An 18,537-nucleotide genomic window follows, 5' to 3' on the forward strand; every position below is an offset into this window, starting at 1 on the left:
CCATTTACAAGTCTTACAAGCATGAACTTGCACACCAAACCCAAAACCCGACATTAACAACAAAAAACCCGAATCTTGGTGTTAACCTTCAATTAACAACTAAATGGGTTTCACCTATGAATCATACAATCAAAAGCCCTAAACTTGAATGATGAACACGAAAATGAATTTCGGAGTTAGAGCTTACCACTAGTATCACCGTGTAGCTAAGAACGAGGAGAACACACTTGTCAACTACGCCAAGGATCAACTCCCGATCCTTCCTTTCCAAAAATCCTTTTGAAATCAAATGGGTGTTTGAGTTTGAGAGGAAAAATGAAAAGAAAAGGGAAATTAAAATGAGAAATGAAATGAATGGATGAGGTTAAATCCTCAAATCTGGCTCAAACGCGAAAAGACCAAATTTCCCTTGAACTTCATTTAAATTTACAAGAATCTGGTGCCAGTTCACACCATTCGCCGCGCCGCGGCCTAATTCGTCGCGCCGCGACGATTGCCTCGAACTGGTGACTTTGTTAACAAGCTTTCTGATCTGGGTTTATTTGAAACGCCGCGCCGCGGCTCCCTTTGTCGTGCCGCGACACCCAACGTGGCCTGACACATTTTCTCGCATACAAGACTTTAACACCCAAACATGTATCGAACCCTTCATACGCCTGTCGTACATACACAATACACCTATAAATCATGTACGGGGAAAAACGGGGTGTTACATTATATTCATTATTGCTATACTACGTTTTTGTCTTAGTCACATATAAGAAAATATTATAACAAAGTTTTAATATCCATTGGATATCCATTAACCCGCTTAATCCACTGAATATGAATATGGATGGATGACCTGAAACTAAACGGATATGGATATGGATATGGATGAACAAAAATTAAATGAATATGAATATGGATATGGATATGGCATCACACGATCCATATCGTATCCATTGCCGTCCCTAGTTGCAACGTCTATTGAATCCCATTAACAAGATTTCTCGTAAACCCTAACTAACAAGAAAATCCCAAATCAATTTCATTATCAAATCACATGAATCTGTTATTAGCTTTAATCACTATCATCGCTCAATGACCCTCCATGTTAGATATTCAAATGCCTATCATCACCACAGGTAAACACACCTTCAATTTCATCAATCTTCGTTCAACATCTAAATCTTATTATCATTCTCAAAACAACCCAGTAATTTATAAATCCAAACGTAATTCCATTTCCAATTGCTCTGAGTTTCATTTTAAAAATCTCATCTTTTCAGCTATTGAAACTAATTATTGGGCTTTTTATTACAATACAAAACCTGGTTCCGGTTCGAGTCACAACCCATTTCAAGAAAGGTTCCAAGCTGTGATCTTTGAACCTGAACTGTTTACTTGGGTTCTTGGTTCAATTAAGAAACATCCTAAAGTTGCTCTTAGGTTTTTTCATTGGGTTGAAAGACAACCAGGTTTTACACCTTCAAATAATTCATTTGTTGCTATTTTTGAGATTCTTGCTGAGGGTAATTTGATGAACCGGGCGGTTTTTTCTGTTATGGAAAGGTTGGTATGTGGGAATTTAAATGGGGTTGTTGATGTTTTAATCAATCGTAATTCGAATGTGCATATGGTTGCGAAAATTCTCGACTTTATGCTGTGTTTTTTTTTTTTAGTTAAAAATGTGATGGTTGAGCAATGTTTACTTGTGTTTACCAAAATGGTTAGAAGTAAGTATTTGCCTGATGTGAAGAACTGCAATAGGATTCTTAAAATGCTTAAAATTAGCTGATAGAAGAAAACATAATATGATGAATGAGTTTAATATCAAACCCGATATCGTAACGTACAATACTTTGTTGGATTCGTATTGCAAAGAGGGTGATATTGATCAAGCTATTGAACTTATAGAAGAAATGAAATCGAGAGGGTGTGAGCCTAATGATGTTTCATATAATGCGATAATTAGTGCGTGGTCAAAAAAGGTGATTTTGAACAGGCAAAAGAATTCATTTCTAAAATGTCGATAACGGGTTTAAAGGTTTACAAGTTACAACCCGTTAATTCGCGCGTATTGTGAAAAAGGTTTAATCGTGAATGCGTTTAATCTTGCTGAAGAAATGGCGATTTCAGGTGTTTCACCAAGTGTATATACATACAATATTCTCATGTACGGTTTAAGTAAACAATCACGAGTAATTTATGCTAGACAACAACATTCCGAAATGTTAAGGAGAAATTTATTACCCGATATAGTTTCATATAATATCTTGATTTACGGGTATAGTTTGTTAGGGCGGTTAACCGAGGCTTTTTCGTTGTTATACGAGTTAAAACGTATGAATATTTCCCCTACGATGATTACGTACAACACCCTTATGCACGGTTTACGCATGAAGGGTAATTTGGAAAAAGCGAGAGAGTTGAAGGGCGAAATGGAAAATATTGGTTTTTCGCCGGATGTTTACACGTATACCATATTGGTCAACGGCTGTTATAAGGTCGGTAATTTGACCATGGCTAAAGAATTGTTTAATGAGATGATGTGGCATGGGTTAAAGCCCGATCATTACGCGTACACAACGCGAATCGTTGGTGAAGTTAAGCTTGGTTATAATAATGTGTTTAAGTTACTAGAAGAAATGGAGGAAAAGGTTTTGCGCGTAATTTAATCACGTATAACGTGATTGTTTGCAGTCTTTGTAAGACCGCAAACGTTGAAGAAGTTGGTAAAGTGTGGAAAGATATGATTTCGAATGGTTTTCTTCCGGATCATGTGACATATACGAGTATAATTTGTTTGTATTTGGAGTCGGGAAATATTCAAGAAGCGAAAGATTTGTTTCACGAGATGAAATGCAAAGGGGTAAATCCGTCAATTGTGACTAACACTTCGTTAATTCATGCTCATGCGGTTAGAAAAAGAGTAGGGTCGGCGTATATGTATTTTATTGAAATGCAAAAAAATGGAATTGATCCGAATGTGATAACATACAACGCGTTGATTAATGGTTATTGTAAATCAAGATTAATGGAAAAGGCGTATAAGTGCTTTTATGAAATGGAAGAAAGGGGAATAATGGCGAATAAATATTCGTACACGATTTTGATAAATGGGAATTGTAATTTGGGTAATTGGAGTGAAGCTATAAGGTTATTTGCGGAGATGGTTAATAGAGGAATCGAGCCCGATTCGTATACACATAGTTCGTTGTTGAAACAAGTTGGGTTGAAGTCAAAGGTTAGTGCGGTTCGTTATCTTGAAAACGTTGTTCTTGGTGATGATGATGTCAGCGAATCAAGTTCAATTTCGTATCGATAGTGATTATTGAAAATGCGAGATTTCGTCAAGTTTTGTGGCTCGTCAAATGCGAAATGACTATGGTGAATTACTTAAATAGCTTTATCAGGTTGGTTTTTATAATCTTTTGAGTATATATTATATATGTTATCAAATATCTAACATCGTATATATAAACGTTTTTTATAGAGATAGCACTTCGACCCATTGTCCCATTTACTTATGTGGACTGATTTTTGTGCTGACCCGTTATATGTTTTGGCCTGTACTAAAGATGACCCAGTTTAACTCAACATGTTACCAGACAATAGAAGATTTCACTTTATTGCTTATACGCCTACTTAAAGTTATTTGTGTAATACTTTGCCTTACCTTTTCAAGGTTTTTTTTTTTTTTTTTTTTTTTTTTTTTTTTTTTTTTAGTGATATTGACTCTGATGTCTACTATACATTTCAAGATGAAGATTTTGATATACTACAACAGCTCGCAATGAAAGAAGAATCTTGTTAACAGTAGGAGGGGATGTTATAACAGGTATGTAGATGAGATAAGTGTCTAAAAAGTTAAAAAAAATTGTATTCTTTCATTTTTTTTTTTTACCAAAACGAGTCTTGATGTATGATGAATATGTCAACCATAAAGCCATGCCCTTTTTCTGTTCGTACACGGCTAACTAATCTATTATACAACTTATCCGTATTCAATGGAATGTATGAGATTTTTTTTTTTTCAACTTATGAGAGTTTTTTGTAAATATTTGTTGATGGTTCTTGACAACATGAATTAGAAATTTTTTCATGACATGTTCATATTTACATTCACACATGTAATGAAATTAAGAAACAAAAGATCACACAGGCGTGTATGTTCACAACACAAATTGACTTGTATTGACTAAGCCAATGATTTACAGAGATTAGATGGACAAGTGTTTACACACACTAGAAAAGAATGCTAACCGACGCCGTTACTTAGCTAGCTCACGTGCTCTGCTCATGCACACATAGATAAACTCATAACATTGTATAATTAGGGTTGAGCTGCTTTCGCTAGTATTGGTTTTCTAGCCTAGTTTGCTTGTTTTCTTGCCTTCTTCGGCTTGTATTGTGTTTTTGTTGTAGGTGTTTTGTGGTTTTAATCAAGTCTTTTAGTTATTTTGCCTAAAAATTAAAAAATACACGTTCACACATAAATATGTATACATTGATTTTGATAATACTACATTTTGTCCATCATGTTGATTTCAGAATTTACTTGAAGCACATTGAATATGAAGGGATTTGGCAGTGTTATCTGTCGGTACATTGAATATGAGGGGAACTTGCCAGTGTGATCGGTTTTTTGTGTGTGTGTGTGTGTGTGTGTGTGTGTGTGTGTGCATGTTAAGAGCAAGTATCAGTTGCAGGAGAAAACGTGTTAACATAGAATATGTATTCATATAAATGGATGATTTACTAAAAAATATAGGCAAAAAAGATTGGGAAATGCCACCACACCATCATTGTAGCTATGGTTACTTTGTACAATAACTCAAGGTTGCAAAAATCGCCATTCACAGAGTACTCGGTTGGGAATTTTTCGGTAGTAATATCAGATAGATCCTCTCAGTATGTGTATCCCTTAACAAACATTCATTTCTTAGCATCCTCACTTTCACCTTCAGCTGAATACTTTCCTAGCTGAGCCAACGCGTTTGATTTCGCACGGGTCAAAAGTGCTCTCTGACCCGCTTCAACGTTCTCGGGCCTACCTTGCCATGCCTTGAGCACCGAGTTTTGAAGCGCACGTGCGTATGAAAACGACACGTGCCATGGGTTAGGACTTTGGTTCATTGCATGTAAGTTTAATGTTGCTTCCATTTCAGATTGTCCTCCTGATAAAAACTACATACCCAAAATTTTCATCAGTTACAAAATAACATGATTATTATAATAATTAACTAAAACTAAAAAGAGTATGATAAATGGTTATGCATACACACCATGATACTGGGAACTGCAGGTGGGACCCTCCTCCTCTTAAGCATGGTGAGTGTGTATTTAGCAATGGTCTCAGCGTCAGCCTTTTCCTTGTGATCGGCCCCTGGTGTAACCATACTGGGCTTGAGCAAAATTCCCTCAAACATAACGTTGTTTTCTGCCAAGTAATAGAAAACCTCGGACCAAACTCTTTCATCAACTTCAAGTGTTGTGTCAATTGAGTGGTCCCCATCAAGAAGGATCTCGGGCTCCACTATTGGCACCAACCCGTTATCCTACATAACATGATGAAGATTATAATAAATTCCAGTTCACAAATGATTCAAAAAAAGGTCAATTGGTAAAAATAAAAAAATAAAAATAAAAATTCAAACCTGAGAAATAGCAGCATAACGTGCAAGTCCCCATGCAGCTTCTTTCCCAGCCAAAGCAGAAGGACCGCAAGGAATGCTTACAACAGTACGCCTAGACAATAACATAGAAAAAACATTTACTAAATGTCATTTTATATTATTCAAACTTAATCTTAAAATAACCCTAATTATGAATTATGATATGTATATCTTACCATTTGGCAAAACGAGCTCCTTGAGTGTAGTACTCAGCTGATCTAGAAGCCAACCCATCCAAACCATCTTTATAAATATATAAAGAGAGATGAAAGAGGTTGTTTTCTCGAGTAGTCCGATGGGCAACGCAGGGGTTTATTTAGACCATGAATAACGTGGCGGCATTCAGCCTTATGCCGCCACAAACGCCACCACAATGCCAGAAATGGGCGGCGTTGGCGTTTGTCTCCCGGCGTTTGTCGCCGGTTCACGCTGAAGCATTGGGGCGGTTTGGCCAGGTGTTGCTTTGTGATTGGATGGAGATAATTGATCCATTGGGGTAGCCGTTGGAGGGGGAGCGGGGATGGATAAAAAAAAATTAGTTTTACTTATTATTTTTTACTCTATATATATCACAACTATCTCAAATAAAATACATACAACAACACCAAACACCACTCATTTCTTCATCAATCTTCATTTTTTAAAACCAAATGGCAAATACCAACAATAACTCAAACTCAAATGTTAACGAAAATGAAAACGATAACTCCGGTTTACCCAATTCGTTTACCAATTTACTCTACTCGGGATCTTCTTCCATCCCGAACACTTATGGTTCATCTTACCCGAACACCTTTGGTGCCTCTTCATCCAACCCGAATGCTTCGCCATATCCTAACTTTAATAGTTTCTATCCGAATCAACGATTGACTCTTGAGCAACAACAACAACTTATTCAACAACAACAATTACAAATTCAAGAAGCTAACTTACAATAAATGTTGCTTCAACAAGCTCGTCAACCAAATATGTTCACTTCGGGTCACCAACAAACGCAACCGACCTCCCAACCACAATCACAATCGCAACCGACAACTCAAGCACCCGACACGCCTACTCGAAAGAAACGAAGCCATAAGAAAAAAATTGGTGGTATGATATTTTTATTATTTACGTATTTCGCATATGTATATTTTAATTAATTTTTAGTATATGTATATTTTTGTGTATATGTATATGTATATGTAGAATGTACTATATTTGAATTAATTTTTAGTATGTATATTTTCGTGTATATGTATATGTAGAATGTATATGTTAATTAATTTTTGTATATGTATTTATGTAGGTGCATCGAAAAAAGAAATATACAAGAAAAAGATGTGGGATGCCGAAGAGGAAGCATGACTAGCAACATGTTGGATTGACGCGTCCGAAAATTCGAGAAAAGGAAACTCTCAAAAGCTTTCGACTTTTTGGGATTCGGTTTATGAAAAGTTTAATGGCAATAACCGTGGGTGGTTTAGGGGTGATGATCAATTAACATCGAAATGACGTCATTTAAGTAGAAGTTGTAAGGAGTTTAATAGTGTGTTCGATGAAACGCAACGTAATTGGGGTAGTGGAAGGAATGATCGAGATTTGATGAAAAGTGCGTTGCTTAATGATCGAGAGTGAAGGTGGGTGTGCGGAACTACCAAACCAATATGTTGTAGTAGGTGTCATTTTTAACATCTTCCAAAGGACAGCTTTACCCTTTCGTTATTACTCCTATCTTTTTTAATTTTAACTTTAAATATTTCTATTTATTTTATATGATATTTGATATAAAAAAAATAGTATAGCAATTAAAAAAACATTTAAAATCTAATTCATTTATATAAATTTTATTAAATATTATATATATAACACAAATAAAAATATTTAAATTCAAAATTACAAAAAAAAGACTTTTAATATCAGATAGAACAATTATTTTGAGATGGGTGGAGTATAGTATAATGAATCTTAGAGTTAAACCATGTTGATTGTAACAAATTTTGGTTCAATTTAATTTTTTTTATTGATAGATGAGTATATAATCAACTAGGTGTGTATAAAGAAAACTTATTGATCCACGTTTTTTCAACTAACAATTAGATTATAAACAGTAGATTACGACAAATTTTTTAAAACAACCTCACTCAAAAATCACACGAAACGGCATAGCATAGTTAGCCTGTTATAATTTGTATAAAGTAAATGTGATCAGTGACGGAAGTTTGTAGAGATAAAGGAGTTTTGATCTCTAAACATTTAAAATGTTTTTGTAATATTTATGTTTATATATATATATATATATATATATATATATATATATATATATATATATATATATATATATATATATATATATATATATATATATATATATATATATGATTTATAAGGGTAAAATATGCTACGGAGTATAAGTTAGTCACCTCTAAAATTACATTTATAAGTCATGTTATCCTCATGTCTCCTAATAAAAAGTTTCAATTTTTACTCCTTAATGTGATTGTAAAAATTATGTTTTGTTTAACTGTTTATTAGTTAGTTAAATTTTGTAAGGTTTATGTATTATGTATGCGTAGATAGAGGTGCACAAACTGGGTATTTTACCGGATCCGGGGTAAAAAAAACTGGTTGTTTTTGTTTTTTTAGAACTAGTTCGGATTCTCGGTGTCGCTTTTTCCGAATTTTTTTCCGGAATCGGTTATTTTTCGATTCCCGACCGTATTTTTTTGAATTTTTTTGGGACCAGGATTCGATTTAATCGGTTCAATTTTTTAACGTTTAAACAACAATAATATAATCAACATAAACAAAAGTTATAACGCTTAACATAATAAATAATATAAATAACGACATTTTTATTTATACCGATTACTATTATAACTAATATAGATAACAACACTTTTATTCGAACGGTACAATTATAATTTATACAAAAGTTAATACATTTCGAGCTTCGGCATGACCATCGGCCGATAATGTATTTGGACTAAAGTATACCGAGCTTCGGTATTGCCATCACCCATTATACTTTAGTTGTCAAATGTGTTTTATTGTCGAAGAGCATTCGTTCGTTCGTATTCTTCAAATTCGGGGTCATCAATAAGCTTGCTGGTAATTTGATGCATTATCATCCAACACAACGGTTTCATACTTACCTTCATCAAATTCATCCAATTCGGCCATGGTGTAACCTCGTGCAGATGTTTGAACGGAAACGGAACCGAAAGCAGTAGCTATGAATTATCTATTATAGGATAAGTAAGTAGATATTAGAGAGTAAAAATAGTGTAATTAGAGAGTATTTGAAGATTTAGAAAGAAATTTGAGAGTGTTTGTTGCTGTGTTTTCAACCAAAACAATACGGAGTACCAATTATTTATAATACACATTGTGGGGGTAAAATGGTCAAGACACTAAAAAAACGACCAGAAAGTAAAAAAAAAAAAAAAAAAAAAAAAAAAAAAAAAACCTATCTAAGTCGGATCGAATCGGATATTATCCGGTTTTTATCCAGAACAAATCCGGTTTTTTTTCTTTTCTGTATCCGACCAGAACCGGATCAGGCCCTGGATCCGGAACCGGTTTTTCTGAGATTCGGTTTCTACATAATCTGGTTTCGGTTTCTTTCCCGGATCGGATCGGATCCAGTTTTTTTTGTTCACCTCTATGCGTAGAGGTTTGATCAAATCAACTCGCGTACATAATATGTAGCTAAATCTTGATACGAACTTAAATCTAATAGATTGAAGTTCACTTTCTTTATCGGGTCTTCATTTTCAAGCATGATAAACCAATTTGATTCTTTCGTGATTAATTTGACTCAAATTGACTAGTATATATAATGATGAAAGTTTATATTTAAGTTGATTATTACCAGAAAGGATGTATTCTTTTTAAAAGCATGCGAGAGTATAGGTGAACCGGTAAGGGTAGATTGGTAATAGACTTGATGAGAAATCTTTAAATAACATGAACACATCGGTGATGGGCTCCCAAGGACCTACAACATGAATATGACCAAGCAATCGACAAATTTTAAGCCTTCATCACCTGTCAACTTTCACAATAAGTACCAAAACTAGATTTCATCACTATGTCATTATCACCTAATTTTTATGTCACAGAAAGTTTTTATTTCAAAAGGAGCATTACACATTCAAGTACTGAAGTGCATGTGACAAGGACATATACTTGTCAATAAGGTTTGTGTAAAAAAAGCATTTGAGCGCGAAAAGCCGAAAACATTTCGAAGGACCCTTGTATAAGACCTGCATTTCCTTCCAGGATTGATTAAAAGCAACTCATAACTGGTGCAAAATTAAAAAGTATCATTAGTTAGAACTTGATATTGCATCTTATATATCAATTATCACAAATTGGTCCCGAAATTGGATTTAAATTGCAGGTAGCAGAGCAAACATTAGAAGAGTACAGAATCAATATGTTCAATTCAACACACTCCCACCTATTTAATATAGGGGTCGTGCATATTTGGATATAGTGTATGATGCATTCAAAAATGAATGAAGATTCACATCTGCATTAGCTATAATCTAATGGAGATGTCATTTGATGTCTTGATTACTATACTGACCATTTGTAGCTGTTCATGGTCCAAAAAGCAGCTAAATGCTTCTCAATTTAGTAGATTGTGATCAGTGTGTATGATAAAAATGAATATGGTTTTGTTTTTTAAGCTACTGTAAAGAAACACAAGCTCTTACACATATAGAATTTAACCTAATTATACATGGCAATTGAGACCCATAATCTCAAATTTGGGTCAATTGGGTCAAGCTTCCAGGTCAATTGAGTCTTGAGAGAAATTAGGCATCGGCAATGTAAACCAGAACTTAAAAAAAGTTCCAATGGGTTTCCATCCAACCTATTAGGTCCTATACCAAATTTAAAGGAACAGGTCAAATGGCTATTAATTCCTAAAGCTCAATAAAAAGAAGGGTTAAAACGACAACCTGTGTTACATAAAGCGACACAAACCTGCATCACTTTTAGTATAACCTTGTGGCAAAGACCAAATGTTGTTGTTATCTGGTTTTATGTGACAAATATAGAATATAGCATGTAAGCACGAAAACAAACAACAAACAAACAAAATACAGACTTGCGAATAAATCTTTTATAAGACACTATATCCATGAATAATTCAAAGCAGCCCACAGCAGGTGAAAATTAAAAAGTAGCATGAGTCAGAGCTAATAATAACGAAACCTCATCTAGTAAATAAATTATCCCAAAAATGATTTCCAGAATTGGTTGGACTTGATAGCGATGAACATGCCTTAGTACGAAAAAACCTTTTAAATTAATCTTCAATGCCATCCCATTGCTCCCAAAAAGTCTCAAGTTGGCCCTCTCAGATATGAGCTGAAACACAAGTTACAGAAATACTTATTAAGTTCAAATTGCAGTACGGCACAGTGCAGTTAAACTTTAGACAACAGAATCAATGTACAACCAATTCAACCCGGCCCCACACATAAATAATAAATAAGTGTTCAAGATATTTTGAGCATAAAAGTCAGTCCTGATTTGATTGCACGCTGAAATTCAAGATATTTAGATTTAGATGCACCGAGAGGCAAGACCGGATTTATTGATTTATTATAGAGAATAGATTATAATCTAATTCATAATATTTAGCACATTAGGCATTCATTAGTTTTTATTAGAAAAAATAAATAAGTGTTCAATGTTAATCGGTTGACCCAAACCATCTCGACTAGATACCTTAACCTGCCAGACCCGCCCATTTTGCAACCTCTACTTGTAGCAAAGTACTCCGTATTATTCTCTTAAGGGTTCGTAGGGAAAGGCCGAAAAATACACAGGAGTTAGGGGCAAGTGACATACAAGGAACCTTTGAGATGCATATCAAATTAGACGATAAACAAATGAATAAAAGTAAACATATACTGCAATTAACTTCATCAGCTAGAATATTAATCAGGACTGAAAGTCTGAAACTACTAATTATAAACATATAACATGCACAGATACTATTTGCACCAATACATCATGCCTCTAACTTCACCCCAATAAACAATTAACAAGAAAACATGAACCATAAAGTTAATTTCATTCAAAGGTACCTTCTCTTCTGAATTTGTCTGAAAATCTCCACTAAGATTTGTTTTTCTTCTTGTTTTTGGATTTCGGCTGAAGTTTCTGATATGCAATAAGCCTTGAAGTTGACAGCTTCAATTCATTTAACCGATTCTTTCTTCGTTGTTTCCTGGATAAGGGTTTCGGATCTTCACTTTGTGCATCCAATTGTGACTTTTCATTTTCTGCCTCATCAACATCATGTTTTACTCTCTTGCTGCCATTGTTGGGTCCATTTGAAGACTCTCCTTTAAGAAGAGACTTAATCCTCTGTTTTTGTTCTTTTATCTTCTTACGAGGAACAACAAACTCATCTTCTCTGTAAGTCGCTAATTTCTTCAAAGGAACTAACTGATTCAATTCCTTATCATCCACTACCAATATCTCCTTCGCTTTCAATCCATAATTATTTTTGTTAACAGGCCTGTACTTGAATCTAGTCTTCAAATCCCCAATACTACCTTCATAGTCCAACTTATAGTACTCCTCTAACTCTTTTTCAACAACTTCCTTTTCTAATTCGGAACTTTTTCGTTTCCTCTTTTTGCCTTGTTGTAATACTACTGTTTCTTCTTTGTCTTGTGTTTGTTCTTCATGTCCACCATTATTATTAACCTTGCTTTTCAAAAATCTTTTTCTAGTACCTAAAAACCCATCATCAGAACCAAATTCATCCTCCCAACCCTTAGGCAAACCAAGCATATCATCTTCCTCATCAAAATTAGGTTTTTTCAATTCACAATCTTCACCTTCACTACCAAACTCAGGGTCAACATCTTCTGCTTCATAAAACTTATCATCAAACGCCTTCTTCATCTTTCTATCGTACTCTTCCGGATCAAAGTCCTCCTCAATATCACGTTCATCCAACACACAATCCACATCTTCCCCAATCCCCGCGGTTTCCCTAAACTTCCTAATTTTCTCATTAATCTCTTTCTTCTTCAAGTTTTTCAAACGCTTCAACTCTTCTTTCCGCTCAATCTCAGCCCGTGCCATTCTCTCCTCTTTATTCTTCCTATGTATGCTCCTAGCATTATCCTTCTTCCTCACTGAATCATTAACTGTTCTTGAATACCCCATTACTCTGTTGTCGCCTGCATTTTCACAACAACAACAACAACAATACCCAATCCCACAAAAGTGGGGTATGGGAGAGGTGGGTGTAGACAATCATTCCTCGTACCCTAGATTAGAAGGAAGTCGCTACTCCACCCGCGAGTATAGAACCCGCGCCTAGATAAGGTCTTCCCTCCCTCTACTCTAGAGCAAAAGAGATTGCTTCCAAAAAGGACCTCCGGCCAGAAGTGCTCATAAAAACGAAATAGATAGGGCAAAAGATACGTACCTGTAAGGGTTATGTGCGCCTAGCAAGATGCAACCAAACACAGTTACCAAAAAGGGAACACAAATAGCAGTATTGCACAACAGTAGGGCAAATAGCATGAATCATATAGAGCACAAAACCATTTAAAATCAAGTAGACATACAGACAAACAAAATAAATACATATATATATATATATATATATATATATATATATATATATATATATATATATATATATATACACGCACCACACATAAGCATGGATAAAAACCCATGCTTAAACATATATACATATAGATAAATTCGTAGATATATATACCTAGGTACAGAAACAAGACAGACAATCATACATACACCAATACATGTTACTTAGATACATAGATACATATATAGATACACACATATGCAACGGTACATGTATATAGCCTAAATACATATAAATAGATACAGGTGCATATATACTATGTGGAGGGGTATATATAGTGTAACTATAGAATAACTAGTTATAGTTATGTATGTAGTTGTACAATAAATGTAATAAAAACATTGAAAAAAAAAAAAAAAAAACAACTACTTACTCAATTATCCTAATTCTACTCCTCCACAGGCTCCTATCAAAAGTCATGTCCTCCGTCAGTATAAGCTCTTTCATGTCCAGCTTCAATCTATCCTCCATCCTACGTCTAGGTCTACCCCTTCTCCTTACGCCGCCAACGGCGAGGGTCTCGACTCTCCTAACCGGGGCTAAAATTGGGCGCCTCCTGACATGCCCAAACCATCTAAGTCGTCCTTCCCTAAGTTTGTTGATGATGTTCCCAACTTCCAATTTCTCCCTAAAAACTCCATTTGGTATCATATCTAGCATGGTCTTACCACACGTCCATCTAAGCATCCTCATTTCTGCCACCTCCATTCTCCTCTCTTGGGCCTTCGTCATTGGCCAACACTCTGATCCGTACAACATGGCTGGTCTGATTGCCACCTTGAAGAATTTCCCTTTCAGCTTAAGGGGCACCTTCTTGTCGCACAACACCCCTTTCGCAGCCCTCCACTTCAACCATCCTACACGTATACGATGCGTCACGTCCTCATCTATCCTTCCCGAATTGTGAAGCATCGAGCCTAAATATCTAAAGGACCCTTGCGGGGGTAAAATCTGATCCCCAATTCGGATATCTACTATATCGTCGTGTTCCTCTTCACTCTTCTTGAAATCACATCTAAGGTACTCCGATTTAAGTCTGCTAATCCGTAGGCCATTTGATTCTAAGGCGATCCTCCATTGCTCAAGCCTTCTGTTAAGCTCATCCTGGGAATCCGAAACTAATACAATATCGTCGGCGAATATCAGGCACCATGGGATGTTGTCTTGTATCCTATGAGTCAACTCGTCTAGGATCAAAGCAAAAAGATAAGGGCTAAGGGCAGATCCTTGATGTAGACCTACCTCAACAGGGAAAAACTCTGTGTTTCCTACCGTCGTGCGTACACGAGTCTTCGCCCCCTCGTACATATCTCTAATAGATCTTATATATCTACTTGGGACACCCCTAACATTAAGCGTCTTCCAAATCAGCTCACGCGGGACACAATCATAAGCTTTTTCCAAGTCTAAGAATGCCATGTGTAGGTTCTTTTGTTTTTCCCTACACTTCTCCATAAGGCTTCTAACTATGTGAATCGCTTCCATCGACGAGCGACCTGGTATGAAACCGAATTGGTTCTCTGAAACCTTTGTCTCGCGTCGGAGCCTCGTCTCCATCACTCTTTCCCAAAGCTTCATAGTATGACTAAGTAACTTTATGCCTCTATAATTACTACATATTTGCGCATCTCCCTTGTTCTTGTAAATAGGAATAACCTCACTGAGTCTCCATTCCATAGGCATATTTGCGCTTCTAAACGTCGTGTTGAAAAGGTTTGTCAACAATCTAACCCCATCGCCTCCTAGGCACTTCCACGCCTCAATCGGAATTTGATCCGGTCCTACTGCTTTGTTTCTCCCCATCTTTCGTAGGGCCAATCTAACTTCCTCCTCGTTAATCATCGTGCAGAAACAGTTGTTTTGAAACTCCCGAACCTCGTGGGATTCACCGTTCCGCTCTGGTCTTCCCCTACCGAAAAGAGATGCAAAATAATCTTCCCATCTTTTCCTAATAAGATCTTCTCTTACTATACTTTGACCCGCTACATCCTTGATATATTTGATGTTACTTAAGTCCCTACTTCTTCGCTCCCTAGCTTTGGCTATCCTATATACGTCATTAGCTCCCTCTTTAGAGTCTAGTTTCCTATATAAATCTTCGTATGCTTTGTCTTTTGCAATTGCTACGGCCTTCTTTGCTTCTCTTTTAGCTTCTTTATATCTTTCTTCTACCCTAGTTCTCTCTTCATGTGACCCTTCTCCAAGAGAAATGAGCTCCCTAAACCTCGCCTGCTTTAAAGCGACTTTCGTTTGGACATCGTCACTAAGCCACCACGACTCTCTTCTACTCTTATGGGCTCTCGATGTCCCTGTAGCCATTCCTAAGGTCTCTTTTGCCACATCTCTGATAGTGGACGCCATGCGATTCCATAACTGGTCTGCTTCTGTAGGGGCAACGTTATCCCCTTCTACACTCAATCTCTCAACAACATTCGCTCTAAAAGTCTCCGCATTCGCTCCATAGAGGTTCTTCCAAAGGATTCTAGGTTGTACAACCCTAGCCCTCCTGCCAACTCTTCCCTTAGTGACTAGGTCCATGACCAGCAATCTGTGCTGGGAGGAGCACGTCAAAGCTGGAAGGACCTTACAGTCCCTACAGGTCCTAAGTTCCCCTTTACGAAGAAGCAAAAAGTCAATCTGGGTGCTACGATCCCCGCTATGGAAAGTGGCTAACTGAGCATCCCTCTTCTTGAAGAAAGAGTTTGCTACCACCAACTCGTGGGCAATGGCAAACTCAAGAATTGAGCGCCCCTCTTCATTTCTAGGACCAAACCCAAAGCCCCCATGGGCTCCCTCATAACCTTCTATCTTCGCTCCTATATGTCCATTCAGATCACCACCTATAATCAGTCGATGGTCCGCTGGGCACTCCCTCACCACCTCATCTAACAATTCCCAGAAACTCTTCTTTTCGGCATCACCTAAACCCGCATGAGGTGCGTATGCACTAATGACCGTGAAAGTCTCCTCCTTAATAATTAAACTAACCGACATAATCCTATCGCTAAACCTGCCCACGTCAACGACGTTATCTATATGTAGTTTACCTAAAAAGATACCTACCCCGTTCCGTGCTATCCTAGAACCCGAGTACCACAACTTTTAGTCCTCAATCTCTATCGCCTCTTCACCCTTCCATCTAGTCTCTTGAACACACACAATGTCTACATTACTCTTACGAAAGGTATCAACGAGCTCAATCCTCTTACCAGTCAAGGTTCCTATATTCCAGCTACCCACTCTAATCCTACCAAGGGTGGCTACCCTACAACCACCTCTAACCCCTCTAGGCCTACCCGCCCCTAAATTAGGAGAACATGACCTCAAGTGACCATAAGTACGCGTAGGATCTATATTACTTTATTCACTAAAAAGGTGACCCAGTACAAGTAAAAAAAAATGAATAAGTTAAATTCGTATAAAAAACTAAGAAAAACAGTGTCCAATTATTAAGTGTAAGGGTATGGGAATATCTATATTACCAGTTAATTAAAAACTAAATAAATGAAGATGGTATAAGTCAATTTCAGATTCAATTGCTACCAGATAAATAAATAAAGAGCTAATTTAAAATACAATACTAGACCAGATAAATAAATAAAGGAACAAGTCAGTTTCAGATTCAATTGCTACCAGTATATTATTAGTGAAAAAGGCAGCTGTAGATACGCAAAAACAAGCGGGAAATCAGAGAAAAAGTTAGCACAAAGAGATAAAGGTAGAGGTAACCGGTCGGAAAATTTAATTTCCGGTAGCTGACGGCGGTGGTCGACAGGGCAAAGTGTAGCTAGCCGAAAAAATTGGTAGTTTCTTATGCGATAAAGTCGTCCCTGGGTCAGATAAGTAGGCGGTGATAGCACACTCACCGGAGAAATGACCGAAAAGCAAGTTTATTCTCCGGAAAAAACCTACCTCCGACGGTTGCTCCAGGCGGCGCGTGGGAGCTCCGACGACGGCAAGACTAGTCTGGTCTGGTTCGTTTTGTTAATTCGAGTTTAATGGTAGTGGTGGTGTCTTCTAATTCTCCGATATGAGAACTATATTTACCAGCAAAAAATTTGGGAGTACTATGTCTTTGAACGTTGGGTGAAAATACTAAGAGAGAGAAAATCTAACGCGGTGAAAATACTATGTCGCCTGCATTTTCCTCATGGCTAAAATTATAACTTCTCTCAAAATCCTCTTGCTTATCTAACTCCTCTTCATCCTCTGAAAAATCTATTCCATCATCAACATCCAATACTTTACGATTACTTTTATCTTTCTCCAACCACATCTTTTTCCTAAAATATTCCTTTAAAAACTTTTCTTTTTCATCCAACTTGTCATCCTCCTTAAAATACTCATCCAACTTCTTTACATAATCACTGTCATCTTCATCGTCGTCATCATCACCCTTGTTGTTACCCTCCTTCACTTTTATAATATCCCCTTCAACTTCTTCATCACCAACAGCATCCAAAAACTCCTTCCTTAATGCCTCCTGTTCCTCAATGTAGCTTTTCTTATTATTATTCGTATTACTATCATTTTCATCTTCAAACTCAGGTCCTTCTTCAAGTAAATGTTTTGCAGTCACATCTTTCAAATACATAGGATTCTTTTTCTTCTCCTTAACAACACTAATCTCATCACTAGCCTCATTATCATCATAATCATCATTATCAGAATCAAATAACTTAGCACCAGTATTCTTAAGTGAAGGATCCTGATTTCTTACTTTAATTAAAGCATCAAAAAACTTCAAATCATGCTTACTTGAAAAATTAACAATATCTTCATCATCTTCAGATGATTCATCATCATCTGAATCAATTAGGCCTTTCTTTTTAAGCTCCTCAAACCGCTGTAAATCTTCGCGTTTCTTATTGTGTTCATAACGGCGAGCAAATCCATCGTTAATTTGGATCTTCGATATGTCGCCGGAACCGCCGTCTGAATCAGAGCCGCTGTCATCGAATAGTTTCATCACCATAGTTCCGATGATAACTGGAGAGTTAGGGTTAGGGTTTTGGCAACTAAACTAAATTCATCGGCAGAATACATACATATTACTGTACGAAACTTAATTGTTCTTTTTTATTTGTGTGTGAATGGGTCCCACATGGGTCTCACCAATCCTACAGTCAGTTTATTTTTTTTTCTTTTCTTTTTAATTGTAATAATGAAACTCTTAGACCATGGTTAGTTACTCGCCCATTACCCGTAACTAATCATAGGCACCACTTAGTTACCCGCGTT

At 36.5% G+C, this 18,537-nt stretch overlaps 1 protein-coding gene and 2 pseudogenes across 1 annotated transcript; 1 reads left to right on the forward strand and 2 right to left on the reverse strand.

The window, feature by feature from the left end:
• Nucleotides 1-1,083: 1,083 nt before the first annotated feature.
• Nucleotides 1,084-3,386, forward strand: LOC139857870 (uncharacterized; annotated as a pseudogene).
• Nucleotides 3,387-4,893: 1,507 nt separating this feature from the next.
• LOC139859973 (fructose-bisphosphate aldolase 3, chloroplastic-like) lies at nucleotides 4,894-6,002 on the reverse strand (annotated as a pseudogene).
• A 4,756-nt stretch (nucleotides 6,003-10,758) lies between these two features.
• Nucleotides 10,759-18,332, reverse strand: LOC139857055 (uncharacterized). Its single transcript, XM_071845762.1, has 3 exons — nucleotides 17,429-18,332; nucleotides 11,750-12,851; nucleotides 10,759-11,024 (listed from the first exon to the last, which is right to left on the reverse strand). Exons 1-2 carry the CDS (start codon nucleotides 18,269-18,271, stop codon nucleotides 11,781-11,783), a joined length of 1,914 nt encoding a protein of 637 aa, XP_071701863.1. The 5' UTR covers nucleotides 18,272-18,332; the 3' UTR covers nucleotides 10,759-11,024; nucleotides 11,750-11,780.
• Between the last annotated feature and the right edge of the window lie 205 nt (nucleotides 18,333-18,537).

The sequence above is a fragment of the Rutidosis leptorrhynchoides genome, chromosome 7 (genome assembly GCF_046630445.1).
Source record: "Rutidosis leptorrhynchoides isolate AG116_Rl617_1_P2 chromosome 7, CSIRO_AGI_Rlap_v1, whole genome shotgun sequence".
NCBI lineage: Eukaryota > Viridiplantae > Streptophyta > Magnoliopsida > Asterales > Asteraceae > Rutidosis > Rutidosis leptorrhynchoides.